Source organism: Epinephelus fuscoguttatus, linkage group LG21 (genome assembly GCF_011397635.1).
Source record: "Epinephelus fuscoguttatus linkage group LG21, E.fuscoguttatus.final_Chr_v1".
In the NCBI taxonomy this organism is placed as follows: Eukaryota; Metazoa; Chordata; class Actinopteri; order Perciformes; family Serranidae; genus Epinephelus; species Epinephelus fuscoguttatus.
In genome coordinates this window covers 10,756,657-10,773,375 of record NC_064772.1, presented here as the reverse complement: position 1 = coordinate 10,773,375, position 16,719 = coordinate 10,756,657, and the positions used below count along the sequence as shown (strand labels likewise).

Genomic DNA, 16,719 nt, shown 5'->3' with positions numbered 1-16,719 from the left:
TGTTGATGTGCCTTTGGAGATAGATGTGGGCCCAGCAGGGCAAACATTTACTTTAACAGTTTGATTTTTTCCAGCATCAGTTTGAAATACAGTCTCAGTATGCGCTCTGTAAAGCTCTGGGATGAGCGGCATAATCAGCAACAGATTCCACCGCATCTTCCCGTGTGATATGTATGAACCTATTTTCATATGCTTTGAACTGGCCCAGATAGTAAGCCAACGGCAGCCCACTGCCGGCAAACACTGGCGGTGTGAAGGTATTTCAGATTTAGAGCAGGCTTCTGCCATACCCTGCCTTGCTGCCACTCTGCAACCTTTTTAGTGCCATCTTCCTCCCGTGACACAGTCTGCCTACACCAGCAAAGTGCAGGTGTAAATAATGTGGAAATAACCAAATAACAATGGTAATGCCTCAGCATCGGATGTTATTGTGTTGTTTGTCTTTTGGTGATTTCAATTGGAGCTTCCTGCTGTAGCAGTTTGGTGCACAGCACTGACTACTCAGTATCCTTGAAGGAAAGATTCAGAAAGTCACTGATGGTTTTGAAATTGCTGTTTATTTCGTGACGCTGAGGCTGTCAGTTTGTGCGTTCACCTGACATTTTGATTTGTACAGAAAGTGATGGCATTCCTCAACCCCAGCAAAATAGCAACTATATTTAGAGCTACTGTACTTAAAGGAAATAGTGCATTAAACATTTTGTATTTATCCATCTCTGAGGCAAATCGCCTGAATGTTCACAGTGTATTTTAATGGTTTTTTGATAATATTCATTTCTTGTGCTGTACCTTTTTAACCCAGAAAATGTTGGCATTGTTTTTGCAAATAACAGATGCATTACATTTGGTTGTTATGTTTGTTACATTAGTCACACATGGTTAGGTTAAGGCACGAAACTACTTTGTTATGGGTAGGAAAAAAACATGCATTGGCTTAAAATATCCAGACTGGGGGACATGATCCGGGCAGAAATCAGCAATGTCACAGTAGAAAACAACCACTTTTTCTGCCTTTATCTGGGCAGAAAAATCAGTGACATCTCACCAAAAAACACAAGCAGTTTCGTGCCACTGTCCAGGCAGTAAAAACAGTGATGTCTCGATAAAAACAACTGCTTTTTGTGGTACTATCCTGGCAGGAAAAGCAGCCATGTCGGAAAAAAACAACTACTTTTAAGCCACTATCACAGCAAGAAAAGCAGTGATTTCTCACCAAAATATTATGATTATGTGTCACTATCTAGGCAGCAAAAGCAGTAATGTCTTGACAAAAAACAACTGCTTTTTGTGGTAATGTCCTGGCAGGAAAAGCAGCCATATCAGGGAAAAAACTACTTTTTTAAGCCACTATCACAGCAAGAAAAGCAGTGATTTCTCACCAAAAAACAATGACTTTTTGCAGCAAGAAAAGTAACAATGTTTCTGTTTAAAACAACCACTTTTCATGCCACAATCTCAGCAGGAAAAGCAGTGATATCTCACCAAAAAAATGATGATTATGTGCCACTATCCAGGCAGTAGAGTAAAAGCAGTGATGTCTCTATAAAAAAATTACTTCTTGTGGTACTATCCTGGAAGGAAAAGCAGCGATGTCTCACTAAAAAACAATCACTTCTTGTGCCGCAATCTTGGCCGGAAAAGCAGCAGTGTCTCGGAAAAGACAACTGCTTTTCATGCCTAAAAAGCCACTGAACTGCTACAAAGCAACCACATTTGGTGCCTGGACACAGCAATGACCTGTTAAATCAAAACCTGTTTTGTTGTTTTCTAACTGTGGTCTGCAGTGATCTGAAGCTTGGCAGGCATCTCGCCTTAATGTCATGCCATACACCATCCCCTCCACCTCCAGATGACAAAGTCAGCTCATATACTACCTCATTCTAGAAACGTTGATATGACACAGTTGAAACATTCAAATCCAAAGTCTGTGTGCTTTGCAGAAATGACAATGCCAACATTTTCATCTGGTGGCTGGGCTGGAGCCTTTATTTCAAACCTGTCAAATAAATAATTCACTGTCTTTATTGGAGAGCATGTGTCCTTTTATAGCCCACTGATTTGCGGAGTGGCCCAGGGGTCAATTCTGGGACCAGTTTTATTCTCATGATTTATGCCAGCAGTGGTCCACACTATAGTATATAGCACACACTGTTTAGAAGACAATCATACATATCAATCAAGACTAATGGTCTAGATAACCTCATTTCACTGCACGATTGCCTCACTGCAATTGCCAGGTGCACATAAAACAGAGGTACTTATTGTTGGCTCGCATATTTAAAGTAAAGTGTAGAGATGTTTATGAACTTTACTGCCTCAATAACTGTTTTGCCACATAAATCAGCGAGGTTGAGTACTTTACCTGTTTTAGGGTCAACAGAGAAGTACGGCTGGCCGTGGAGGATGCTGTATACCACTCTAGCACTGTTTCCATAGGTAGGGTCATCTGCATCTGTGGCTGTCACTTGCGTCACATACGTCCCTAGGGGAAAAGAACGGGAAGACATATTGACTTTGACTTAATTTGTTTCCTCATGAGGCCGCAATCCAAACTGTTTGAAGTTCATCAGTTTACTGAACGATCTCACTTGACACTAATGAATGATGAATCACAACTGAGGAAGGTACAGCTAATGCTGAGCAGTCAGAGTCGCTGATATAGTGCAACGAGGGGGCGTATGGAGGAGGAAAGGACGTGTTGGGCTGTTGTTCAATTTTCCTGATGTATGTTTTGAATTGCACATTTGTAGCATTACTAAGTGGGCATTATTTTAAAAAAGTAAAGCAAGGGTAGGGAAAAAAAGCTCTTGTGCGACCATTCATTAAACAATGCTACCATTAAAACAACAACAGGCCATGGCAAGAATAGCATTAGGATGGCAGTCTTCCAAACTCCTGCAGTAAGAGGGACAGAATAATTACTTGTTGGAGGTTTGGCTCATCCTCTTTAACTAGCTCGTATTGAGCACACTCCTTATTTAGCATGTATTTAAATTTAACAGATTCAATCCAAAGTTTTCAGCTTTAAATGCCTTGTCAGCTTGACTTTTTTATAAGTCCAAGACATAAGCCTGGTGTTTCTTGGGCAGATGGGCAGATTTTTTGGACAGACTACTTACAGACAGGTTGACATGGATGCCTTCCCAGGCAGGCAGACAGCTCACTGCACATATGTCCATGCATCAATCACATACCCACATCTGGCTTTCTTAACAACATGGAGCATAAAAGATTTTTCAGCTGCAGGATTTGTGGTATGCTTAAACGAACACAAAACACTGACCACAGGGATGACATTTCCATGGTCAATTTAAATTCTGGTAAGCTCCTAGTTGTCTTTAAAGAACTGGCTGTTTATTAAATAGGCTTTGCAGTCTGGGCAGATGGTAACAATGGCATTAAAACATTAGGTGAGAGAGATTAGTGTTTCAATCCATCCTAACAAAGCCACACATGCCTGATTAGACAAACCAGAGAAGGACCGCATCGTGTTCCAACACAAATATACAATAGATGAGATAATACAGTAACACAATTTTCAGTTTGGCAAGGGAGAGGAAAGCCACAGCTCCATGAGCTCAAGATGTAGTGAAAGTTTAAAAGCCTTTAAGCGTGGCAGACACCTACGCGTTTCCAGGCGACAAAGACAACAGCCTTTACCCTCGGTGAGAGACAATAAACAAGCCGAATAAATTCTATTCCTGCAATTATGGAAATTCAGGTGTGTGAGTGAGAGCTAGGTGGAGGAAATGGCTTCAAAGGTCACTGCTGATAAACGCGGGATGAGAATGCAGACCAGTTTTGCAAAATATAGATTATCTATCTGACTTAATTAAATGTTGTTTACATCACAATATTCAACAAATGAATGTAATGGTCTGAGAAATACCAATTAACATAGCACAATGCACAGCGTACACAGATTTCTTTTTGTTCAGATACGAAGAGGAAGAGCAAAGAATCAAAAGACTGATCCAATTGGGAAAAGACTTCTGCAGAGTTGCATGCAAAAATCTCAGATTTCAAATGCAAGTTTGTAGACAAGTTGTGAAACCAAGACATTTTGACGCTATTAGATTTTTATTTTATTTTTTTTTTTTTTCAGGCAACTCACTGAAATACTTCTCTATATTTGTCACTTTCTCTACAAGATTCAGGGATATGCAAACTGATTATTACTCTGAGGCAATTCCCAGATTATTGCCATGAGTAATTTTATAATGTTTGGCCATAGATCAGTCTTCATTACCAACCATTATTGCATATTTATGTTCAGCATTTCTCTCTTTTAGTTTTTCTACTGCCCCACTAACATAAAAAACATCCAAGGGGGAATCTAGCCAAAAACAACAAGAGGGATGTGACAGTTAATTGAACCAATTGATCACACAAGTCTAACTGGTATACATATTGATAAAGACTGTAATTGGTTTGATGTTTATATTGCATCTCCCTCAGTATAAACAACCTTTAGATTCTTTTTTGTGCTGGCAATAAATCTATCTTCTCAATTGTAGAGTGGGCTGGTTTAAACTCAAATTTGCATGCTTAGCAATGATATTTCAGATAGTGGTGTCACTCTGCGTAATTATGGCAACACTATTCCTTGCTACTTGTGATTTTTATGGTTTCAACAGTAATGTATTAAACTGGAGGTTGTTTCTTCAATGCGTTTCGTCTTGTTTTCTAATCAGTCAGAATTTCTAGTTTCAACACACAAAAGCACCAAAAGTCAAACTGGTTTTATATATTGTTGCAAAGATCCCACATATCATTAAATAAGACTGGGCATATTTTAAAAAGTTATGCTACCAGTACCACTACCTTTTTCTCTACTTTATTTAATGCTGGTCATGTGAATGGAAGCATTCAGTTGCATAAAATATATGTAGTATAACTGTATGTTTTAATGTTTGGTAGCTTGGAATGCTGAACTGCAAACTCTGTCAAATTCATCATGCTTGACCACACCACAGATGACAATAAATCGAACAACGCTTGTGATGATTGGCTGCAAGCAAAACCATACAATTAGTCATTTTTTTCTAGATCTGAGCACAAAAAAAGAATCAAATGCAGGTGTCGTTTGATTGGAGAAGTTGCGATACCACTTGGCACTGGCTAATTTCAGTTGATACCTTAAAGAGAAATGGTTGCCAAGTGGTCCAGATTTCTCCTCAGTCATTAGCTCATAGGCTATATACTATACAACTTGTGTTTGACCATGTTGTCCAGCTAGTTTGCTGTTTCTTTGAGGTAGCTGGGAAACAGCACTTCATAATAAAAGGTCTGTGTTGGAAATTCACTGTACTGCAAAATAAATGGTGTTTTTTTGCAATCTTTACATGTTTGCAAGTGAGTTGTGGTCCATTCACAATAGACCCGAGACACATTTTTGGACCGCGACCCACCAGCTTGGAAAGGTATCGAATCCCAGTAACAAGTCAGGCTGTTCTTGTTCCTGTTTATAGGTATACTTACGAAAACTAATACACTACAATTCGTGTATAACCCATGTAATTAGGAAGGCTGCCATAATGTGATCAATGTGCCAAGGGAGTAGTATAAAAAATGAATTTCCATGTAAAGACGCAAGTTAGGGTGGTGGATGGCTTAAACAAACAAAGGACATTCCCCTGAGACACCGGTGTTAGGGTCCGTGTGAAACCAAGTGATCTTTAAGGTATGTTATCATCATGCTTGTTTCCCTAAACCTAACCTGCATCACTTTACTTGCCTAACCTAAAGACAGCTGTTATGGAAAAATGATTCAATATGAAAGTGTGAATGTCATTAAATATAATATTACTAACTGTGTGAATGTATGATTCATCCAGGGTCACGGTTTAGGTACTTTCAGCCTCAGAGTCCTTCACTGTCTGCAGGCTTGTGCAGAGGCTCCAGAGTGTCTGAAGGTTAAGATACTGTCAGATGAGGACCTTGCAGATATTTAGACTCCAGTGTTAGACACATCTGTGTGAGGTGTGAAATACACATGATAAGGCTGAATAACTGTTCTGTTACTTGATGTTTTTGGTTTGTCTTTGTCCAAGCATGTGCTGTGCCAAAAGCTTCTCTGATCAGATTTGTATTAATCAGATATTCAAGTAGTGGCTCATTGAGTTTATTTATTATTCATCAAAATGAAGACTGACCAAGAGTACAAATTTTTCTGCATCAACACTCATGTTTCTTTTTCTAAGCTTAACCTACATAACTTTACATCAAGTATGCATTATGTTCTGTACTGTATGTAATATGTAAATGCCATTGTGGGGCACAAATTTATTCAATATCATACAACTTTTGTATTTGTATACAAATTGTAGTAATGCACAAAAAAACCCTGTCAATTCAAATTTAGCCTTTCCCAAAAATTATCCATGGCTAGAATTATTTTTAAAAACTCAGAATATCTCTGCCTCTGGAAGTGACCTACTCAGTCACTAGAGTATCCCTTTCAAAGTGTCAAAGACAATCGCAGGTATCCATACATAGAAACTTAAACATCAAAGTGATGTTTTGAAATTACTTCTGCAGATTATCCAGCATCAAACTAAAGAATAATAATGATAGATAAAGTATGAATCTCATAATTACAGGAAGATAACATTCTGAAAGTGTTTGGTAAATTCCCTTGAACGATAACAATGTTGATGCAATTACCTAAATGAAAGTTAATTTGTTTTCTGTCAATTATCTAACGATGATCTACTTGAATCATTCTGTGGGTGGTTGTTTTTTTTTTTTTTTTAAGTTAATCTCTGTACTCTGCTTTCATGGCCGAACTAGATGTGTTTTTGATAAACTTGAAAGCTTCTCTGATTTGACAGTAAACTGTTGCAGAGCAGCTTATGATTTGGAGTTTTCATTGGGGCTATGCTATGTTGTTTTTCTTTTCTACCCATACTCTAGAGACTGCTGATTTTTGGAGTTATGCGGGATTCATTGCCATTCAGATCAAGAGGAACAGTTCTCCAAGCGAATTACCTTGATCTGTTCTCCCTGGGGGGGGGAATGTATAAAGACAAAGCTGTGAAATATACCCAGGGCACACCAAGAATAACTGGTTCTCTGAAATGTCAAAATCTTGGGGGGGGGCAGCTTTGCCCCTGCGGTTGTACCTGTGATGCTCTTCAAACTTTTATATTTTGTAGTTCAAGAGGAGAAAACAAATCTTTCAGTGCTGAGGATTCTAATCAGTTAAGCAAAGTACTGGTTCATCTATCTTAAGTGGATATAACAAGTCACTGCAGATGTTCACTGACCTACTGGTGACATCTCGGGAACACTGGCTGTATATGGTCCCTCCAGGAATTTCGGCTCATTGTCGTTGATGTCTTGAACCTTGATTACGAATTCCGACTCAGGCTCCAGGGGCCTATTGGTGTTGATATCAACTGCCTGGGCGCGTAGGGTGTAGTAAGGCTTCTCCTCCCTGTCAAGACTCCTTAAGGCATGGATGTCCCCCGTTGTTTGGTCAATTGTGAAAATGGAGCCAGCCCCGTCCCCCTGGAGAGTGTACTTCACTGCATTGTCCCCCCTATCGAGGTCAGTGTGCAGCTGCAAGACAAAAGAGGGAAAAGACAGGTTGAGTGCAAACATTGGCACAGATAATGATTCATTGAAAGCACTGGGGAAGAGCTGTCAAAGAACACTATTTCACAAAGACAGTCAAGGAAACTGACTGCGCATCAAAGGGCAAATTCATGTCTCTGCAAAGATCTGCAAAACACTAAGTCATGAGAAAAATAAAATGATCGTACTTTCAGAACGTTTCACAGATTAATGAGGCTAAAACTCTCATAAATAATGTATTCTCTCTGTGCAATTATGCGGCAGTGATAACTCTTCAACATCGCGGACCCATTTCTGTTCAAGCATGACTCAAAAATCTTGTCTAATATGAGATAGGAGTTTTTTCCACAAAGTGGCATAGATCAGACTGAATACTAGAGGTAAATACTCCAAGAGAACCATTTTTAATACCTTCACCTGACAGCAGAGGTCTGTGACCAGATGACTCTCAGCACAGTTGCAGAAATATCACTACTCCAGCCAGAGAACATCTTTGTTAATATACGTAGATCCAGCACCACAGCAGCTCTCTTTGTACAAGACAAACACATTCTGGGCTGGTGGCAGAACACCTATTGACATAGTTATGTTTACCTCTCCGGGGAGATCAGTCATACAATTCAAAGCCTTTTAAATATTTAAGGGTTCTAATGCAATGAGATCATCACCATATATGGATATGGATTTTTTCACCTTCTTATCAATGGAGTGGAATTTCCACCAACACTGTTGAAATGCACACTTATTTCAGGAGACAAGAATAGATATTTTAAGCACTGAAGCAGGGGCATACAGTGTAGCCAGCTAAATCGAGTACCTGCTGGCTTCGGGTAACATGGATTCATTTTTCTCTGTCAAAAAAGCTTCCATAACTTGCACTGCTATACTTCTAATTCTACACTTTATAATTGACTGTGGGCTATCCTCTAGTGTTGCTAAAACTGAGTGGATATGGCAACTTTTGGGGTTGCTTTTGGATAGGAAATTTTGTTGTCAAACTCATGTCATCTGAGTAAATATTGGGGATGTTGGTTTACAGGCCTGTTACTGGCCTGTAATCACATTCTGATTTATCAGCCTTGGAATTATGTCCATTGGGCGATCCAGTCACCAGAAGAAAATGTTGGCATTTTATGTTTCTGCAACACAATGGATACATTATGTTTGTATTTTTCATATGTATCATTAGCCTGGAAATCCAGACCCAAATCTATAAAAGATTTAGGGTCTGGCTATGAGTAATGCAAATGGCCCAACTCGAGGGCTGGCACCAAGCATGCATTTGAAAATATCACTGCATGCAACTGGATAACACTATGACCAATCAGAACAATACACGGGGTGACGTATGCAGAGCTTAGCTACCAGCGGAGCTAACTGGTAGATTAGACTCTTGCCGTATCCGGTCGGCAAAACAGCAAAAACGTCCTTCTTGCAAAGGAAAGACTCGGGCGCCGTCTTCTGTTCCTCTTTTGGAGAAAAAGCCAAGTCTATCTCGTTCATTGTAGCGGCAAAAGCTGTTTCAAACAACTGGGGTTCAGCTGTAGCCATCTTGCAATGTTTACTGACTGATTCCGGACTTCGTCGTTGCAGCGCTGTCATCATCTGTTTAGCTCGCCTCTGGCCCGCCTATATCAGATACACTGATGTGATTGGTGCAGCTCGGCTCCAACGGCATGGGTAATGAGCATCATTACTGATTGCCAGAGTGACTCGCTGAGCAAATTCAAATTGTGCTCTCGCAAGAACTCTGGATTTCCAGGGTAACATATCATAGTAGCACCTCTGAAATAATGCTGCATATGAGCTGACTTTCAAGCTACAGACCACTGTTTGAGACCTACAAACAACAGGCGTGGTGAGGCGTGGTGAGGCGTTTCAAGGCGTTGCATTTCCAGCTGCTTTTTAGCCACCAAACGTAGGTGTTTTATAGAGATTCATCAAGATGTTTCCACCAGGGATAGTGCCACAAAACGCATTCTGTTTTTACTGAGATATTTTTGCCTTTCTGGCTGGAATTGTGCCACCAAAAGTGGATATCTTAAGCCAAAACACGATATTTTCCTAGCATTACTAAGTGGTTATTGTAGCGTAAACCAAACCAAACAAAAGCAGTTGTTTTTTTACAGGGCCATCTTTGCCTTTTCGTGGAATAATGCCGTGAACATTTTTACAGAGCCACAGCTGTGTTTCTAGCCATGATTATGTCACCATAAGTGGATATCTTCAGCCAAAACATGATCTTTTCTTACCCATAACCAAGTGGTTACTGTGCCTAAACCTAACCACACATTAACCACAGCCTTGCTGTAATGTGAGGGAATGTAAAGTTTCAACATATCCCCTACACAATAATGTGAAAATTTAGCATATCCGCGGTTTACAGGAACATACAATGACATAATTTACTCTGGTGATTCATATAATTCATGCCTAATGTCAATGTTCAGTAAAACTGTGTGTCCTGTATGTAAGATGGAAAAGTATGTGTTTGTGGTTGAGCTTGTAACATATCCAGCTTTCATAGTGGTGACTGCAGTTTGCCTCCCATCACAACTGAAATCAATGTTTACATTTTTCTTAACTGTTACTCCATCATTATCCAAATTGTGTAGTTGCATTGTATGTGCCATAACCATGATCTGTACCTAAACATAACCATAGGGTAGCTGCATGCACTTAACAACTGAATGAATCCTCACACTGACTCTGTCTTTATTTTTTAGTAATTCAGTCTCTCTTTTTTACCCCACAGGTAAATATTAAGCTATCATTTGCACATAGCCAATTTTCCAGTGAACATCCATGGTAATTGAGGAGAGGAGAGGAAATTTGAGATGCAGCTTCAAATTCTCTGTAGGTTACGGTTCAAAACAACCCAAGACATGTGCAGACACAAGCACACTGGGAGTAATTGGTGATTCAGTGCAAATTGCCCAGTTCACACAAGCATAGCATGGCATTATGATGTTCTCACCCATGGTGCATTATTCATTGCTATTCAAATGAATAAGAATTATTTTTAGTGCATGACCCTTGTTGGGTGACAACTAGGTCCCGCAGCATTATTATGCAACGAGCACAAAATCTGAAATGTAGATTATGTATTGTCCATAAAAATAATGTAAGCAATATGCTTCTCCTCCACAGACTACATGCTCTGACAATAAGAGAAAGAAGATTACAGACTAAAAGCTCTATCTTTCCCTCAGCACTAGATATGGTTATCTAATTGTTAAGTTTAAACGAGTTAAGCACTTAGCTTATTTTTGGGGAATGATATTTCCTTGAAGAAGACATATTTAAGAAGATTTTTTCACAGCGTATGCAGCACCGACCACCTCAATGTTCAGTTTTTGTATCCTGTTCAATTTACTGTTTGTAGGCACTGGAGCTCAGCCTAGCACCATAATCATTGATGTAAGTTATGATACCCTCATTATGTGATACTTCATTTCAAGGCATGATTGACAACTGGCAATTTCTACCATCTTACAGGTGAATATAGACCTATATAGCACCTTATTACCATGCCAAGATTTCTATCAAGAAACAAGTGCATAGTTTATCCCAGCCCTTATTTTTCAGAGCCCCGCAGTCTACTGGCAGTAATTACTGCCTGGTGACAAAATGAGGAAAGTTATGATATTGTATGTGATACTTCACCTCAAGCCTTGATTGACAACTGGCAATTCCTACATCTTTATGGTAAATACATTTCCAGCCTGTATGGTTTATCCCACATATATACACTTACCAGCCACTTTATTAGATACACCTGTTCAAATGCTTGTTCATGTTAATAGCTTGAAGCAATTGGACAATAGAAGATTGAAAAAATGTTGCCTGCTCTGATGAGTCTGGATTTCTGCTGCGACATTCAGAATTTGGTGTAAACAACATGAAAGCATGGATCCATCCTGCCTTGTATCAACGGCTCAGGCTGGTGGTGGTGGTGTAATGGTTTGTCATGTCACAAAGCTCAAATCATCTCAAACTGGGTTCTTGAACATGACAATGAGTTCACTGTACTCCAATGGCCTCCACAGTCACCAGACCTCATTCCAATAGAGCACCTTTGGGATGTGGTGGAACGGGAGATTCTCATCATGGATGTGCAGCTGACAAATCTGCAGCAACTGTGTGATGCTATCATGTCAATATGGACCAAAATCTCTGAGGAATGTTTCCAGCACCTTGTTGAATCTATGCCACCAAGACTTAAGGCAGTTCAGAGGCAAAAGAAGACCCAACCCAGTACCAACAAGGTGTACATAATAAAGAGACCGGTCTTTGCACCACCAATATCCCACCACATGCTAGCAGGAGAATAAGTGGACAAAAAGTTTAATTAATCTCACCTTGATACAGATACAGAGCTTTCTACTGCATTTTAAAAAAAGACTCTGAAAGTAACATTACTGAAATGCTCACTTCAGTGACTTAGATTAAGCTGTGAAAAAAGAGGCCAATCCTGGAGATAACTTCAGAGCTAGCTAAAGGACACGCAGTTGACAAAGAACCTTTCATTGTTTAAACTCATTTTTGGTTTAATTATGTTAACTGTTGGTGTAGCAACACAACAAAAGGCTTGTTCCGCACCTGAACTGGACTGAGGACTTGTTCCAGGAGGTTCATTCGCCATCTGGTATTACTCATGTCAACTTAGAGAAATTGAATTCTGAAGAGTTTGGACTGTATGTGTGAGACAAAAGCTAGGACATGACTGTTTTAATCTATATTGTGGTGCTTGGAAGCCGCCTGGCTTTTTTCTGCTAATTCTATTTTGTGCTGCTTGGTGAACAGCGGCCGTGCTGATCATTATTCTGCTGTCGGCTGCAGTGTTACATTTGTTAATACACCTGTAGCCTACAGAACAGCATGAGTCTGTGACAGTGTATGTAATATAGAGCTGGGCGATAATCAATCACTATTAATAGACTCACTGTGCGACTGTGTGTTGATAATTTGATCCAAATCAAGAAATTATTTTTCCCAAGTTTCCTTCAAAACTTAAAACTACCAAAATTAGTAAAAGTTCATGGCATTCATCAACAAATTGGTATTTTACTTATGTGACCTTGAATGCATTTGACAAATTGGAAAATCGTTCTTATCGTTAGTGGCATATTTATGACAAGCATAATTTGCCCAGTCTTACGTGCATGTCTGAGCGTGCACATAAACACAGGCATGTATTTGGTAGATAGGTGACATTTTATTCTGCTTTATTCTGTTCTCTGTTTCATTCTATACTATGTCATGCCATGTTATGCTTTGATATGCTATGATATGAGCAAGTTGGAAATGGACATATGATGGTTTTGGTCTGGGGTGGGTTCAAGCAGCACAGATACACCATGGCCCCACATGTCTTTTGTCTATATACATAAATCTGTTCCTTTCTATTCTGATCTTTTCAATGCTGCTTGGGTTTTGGCCGCCGTGCCGTTATCTTGGTCACTGGCTGCACTAAAAGCTTGCCTGTGTGTGGCTGTGGTTGTGCATGCCTGTGGCAGTGTTATTGGCAATGGTTGCTTACTTTTTGTGTTGTGTTTTTGAATCCGGTTTTGTTGGGAAATGGTTGCACAGTCACCTGTAAAATCAACTGGGCAGAGAGCCCCTTCTCTAATTAAAATGCTCCCATCAGAAAAATTGGGAAGTACTTGTTCGAGCAGTAATGATTGTAGTTATCTATCACTGTATGGCTGTGTGAAATGGCAGGTCTGGCATGTCTGCAGGTGAAGCTGCACAGCGAAAATACCCACTAGGATTTCAGATGTGTAAACCTTTGACATCAAAAGTGAGCTGGAGTTGTGTGAGTCTTTGTAAGTGTTTTTATCTGAATCATTTATCAACTTTGACTTGTAAAATATAGACACACATGGGGATGGATTGGTTCATAGATAATACAGACAAAATGCAATCATCAAACAAATGCATTTTCGGTTGAGCCAAATGAAAGGGAACTATTTCTTGTGGGCCTTTTGGCTGTCAGCAGTGTGGTTAAAGAGTGCTGTTGCCCTCAGGTGCTCCCCAGGAACTTGTGCTTCTAGGTTTGCCAGCCTTTAATAAAACACTGTGCATTCCAGTGCCCTATGTTTTTGTCAGATAGTAACGGGATCCTGCAGCAAGAGTAGCTGTTTTGTGTCTCTGCTCACTTATTATCCATCTTGTTTCCTATTGTTTTGTAATCCCGTAATCTTTTGCAATCCATTCACATGATCCACGGCATCATTTGAACTAGACTGTCAGTTTTGTCCCATTAGGCAGATGACATGACAATACCAGTGAACAACAATCTCATTCGTAAGCATGATGAAAGTTGTTACTGCTTTTGCTTGTGGCGTATACGAGACAGATCAGAGTGGCAGATGGACTGTTGCAACAGTGTAGTCATAATAGGGTCCACAATCTTTTACTTGTTAGACCAAGCTGAGGAAAACATGTTGTCGACAGAAAACATGTCACTCAAACACAAATTGTAACATGGATGTGAAAATATAATGTTCAGTTTTTGTTGAGGATTTTTGACACAGTGACATACAGATTGTAATTGCATTACATTACAGGAAGCTCATCTTTATCTGTCACCCACTCCTGGTGGACGTAATAACAGACACCTTACAGTGAAGTCTATACCTTTTGTAGAGCTGAATCAACATCTCTCTGACACACTCTCTGAAATTAATTATTGCAAGCTTCACAGCAGTATATAGTGAAATGTATATTTTAGTCAAATCAGATTTTCAACATTTGTTAATACTAGTCCATACCCATTGAGTACAGCATATGATACCATGACTTACTCATACCAAAAATTATTAGAAAAAAAAGCATTCGGCCACAGGGGGAGCCACAGCGATCGGTCACATTTTAGCCATTTTTAAGCATTTTTCTGTTGTTATAGCGCCACCCAGTTGCCAATTAGAGTTAAATTTCTCCAGTCACCTTTAGGCGTCCTGTTCTACATATCTACCAAGTTTAGTAAAAATCGATATGGCGGTTAGGCCTAGATAAGAAATTAGCTCTCTAGCTCCCCCATTTTGTTTGATGGGGTCAATAATGGAGGGGTCCCCTCAGATTATGTGTGGTCATATGCCTACAAAGTTGCGTGGTGATCGGTGAAACCCTTGAGATGTTATACACCTTTATGTGATGAGCCACACCCTCCGCAATATTCATTGCCTTATAGAAGCTCAGTTTTTTTTTTTTGTTTGTTTTGTTTTGTTTTGTTTTTTTTCGTTTTTTTTAAAGATTATTTTTTGGGCTTTTTGCCTTTAATGAACAGGACAGAGTGAAATGGGGTGAGAGAGAGAGTGGGTTTTGACAAGCAGCCAAGGGTTGCAAGCCAGAATTGAACCTGCGACCACTGCAGCAAGGCATTGCCTCTATACATGGGGCGCCGGCCCTATCCACTACGCTATCGATGCCCCATAGAAGCTCAGTTTTAGTAAGTTTTCCAACTTTTGCCAAGAGGGAACTTTAGATATTGGTCCCTAGATTATGTTCACCGAGTTTCATGCAGATCGGTCAAACTTCCTAGGAAGAGATCGATTTGAAGTGTTATTCAAAAAATTCAAAATGGTGGAAAATCTATATAACCGGAAGTTATGGGTTCTTGAGGCAAATTTGTTCCTCGCGAGGAGAGGCATCTCTGTGCAAAGTTTCATGTCTCTACGACATACGGGGCATGAGATATGCCCATTCAAATTTTGCAATTTCAATCGGTTGCTATAGCGTCCCCCTTTGGCCAATTGATGTAATATTGCTTCATTCGCATCCTCTCACACATGGATTGACCAAGTCAGTGAGGAAAAAAAACATGGAACAGACACACCCACAGACACACAGACAGAGTTTTCGTCATTATATGGTAAGATAACATTTTCAAACTGTAATTTGTCGTCATTAGCTGCTATTTTAGCAGAATGATTATTCACCTCATTGTGACACACTGCTTTCCCCTGATGAAAGTACATAAATTGCTTTTAAAAATTAGAGAATATCTGTACTGTATAAATATTGGCAGTTCTGGCCCTGTATTACTTGGATCATACCACATTTTTGGCATTGCCAGCCCCTAATGTTTGGCTGAATGAATCGGTGCATCCCTGATGAACACAAAACACTGAAGTTGGATTTAAATACTATGTATTGTGGGCATATTTATGCATACAATTGAATAAATTATCACTTTCTATTTATGATTAATAGGCTGTTTATATTTGGTTATCCTTTGACTGACAAGAGAAAGAAAAAACACTTGGAGCATATTTTTCATATTTGCAGTTTATTCAATACAAGTCCCCAGGAGACATACCTGCAAATGGATTTAGAAGTGCACAATTAAAGATGGAAAAGAAAAATGCAAATGCAAATAATAAAAAGAACAGGCACATTGCCTCATTAATTATAAGTGAAAGTTGACTGATATTAATTAAAAAATCCATTACTCTAACAATGGTAATCAATTATATATAAAGATTCATTAATAGGGAAGGCTTCTATTAAACTAAAAAACACCCATTGGGCTCAACAGACAAGAGGCAGAATCACAGCTACAACCATCTTAACAGTATGTCAAAAGAACCTAAGTGATTTTACTGAAGAGGAGGAAACAATTGTCCATTCCTTCCCTGTAACAGTTGTTTCCAATTTCTAATACACGAGTCAACAAAACAGTGTCTATGCGTGCAGAATTAAAATGATGGCATATAGCTTTATGTCGATCCAGCAAAGCAAACACACTTTTGGTTAACATAAAGCATGTGTAGAGTGACTGAATGAGAGCTGGCTCGCAGAGACGGTGAGATCATGTGCGCCCGTATTATGGTGAAAATGTCTTTACACTCCATTTTTCATGATAAGCATAATTAGCAAGATGCTCTGCTCAGGGTACCAGTTGACATGGCAGCTATAAAAAGAAACAGGTAGTGCAAGGAACTGAAATAAGATTCCTTTTTACCATCCGAACTCGCACCATCTGTTTGAGTCATTATATTTGCATTCAGAATTATTTTCCCGTCTCTCTATGTTCACAATTTTTCAAGACTGTCGAACGTTTTACATTTACATTTTAGACAGTTAATGCTTGTGTGTAATGGGTGTTTCAGTGATCATGTCGCCGTTCAGAGTCTT

At 39.4% G+C, this 16,719-nt stretch overlaps 1 protein-coding gene across 1 annotated transcript in view; it reads right to left on the bottom strand.

Moving 5' to 3' along the window:
- LOC125882063 (cadherin-12-like) overlaps positions 1-16,719 on the bottom strand; it is a 146,623-nt gene that overhangs the window by 55,316 nt on the left and 74,588 nt on the right. The window contains exons 3-4 of the mRNA XM_049565700.1: positions 7,269-7,563; positions 2,363-2,482 (exon numbers count right to left, since the gene is read on the bottom strand). Coding sequence (XP_049421657.1) covers positions 2,363-2,482; positions 7,269-7,563 — 415 coding nt within the window. The remainder of the gene's footprint in view (positions 1-2,362; positions 2,483-7,268; positions 7,564-16,719) is intronic.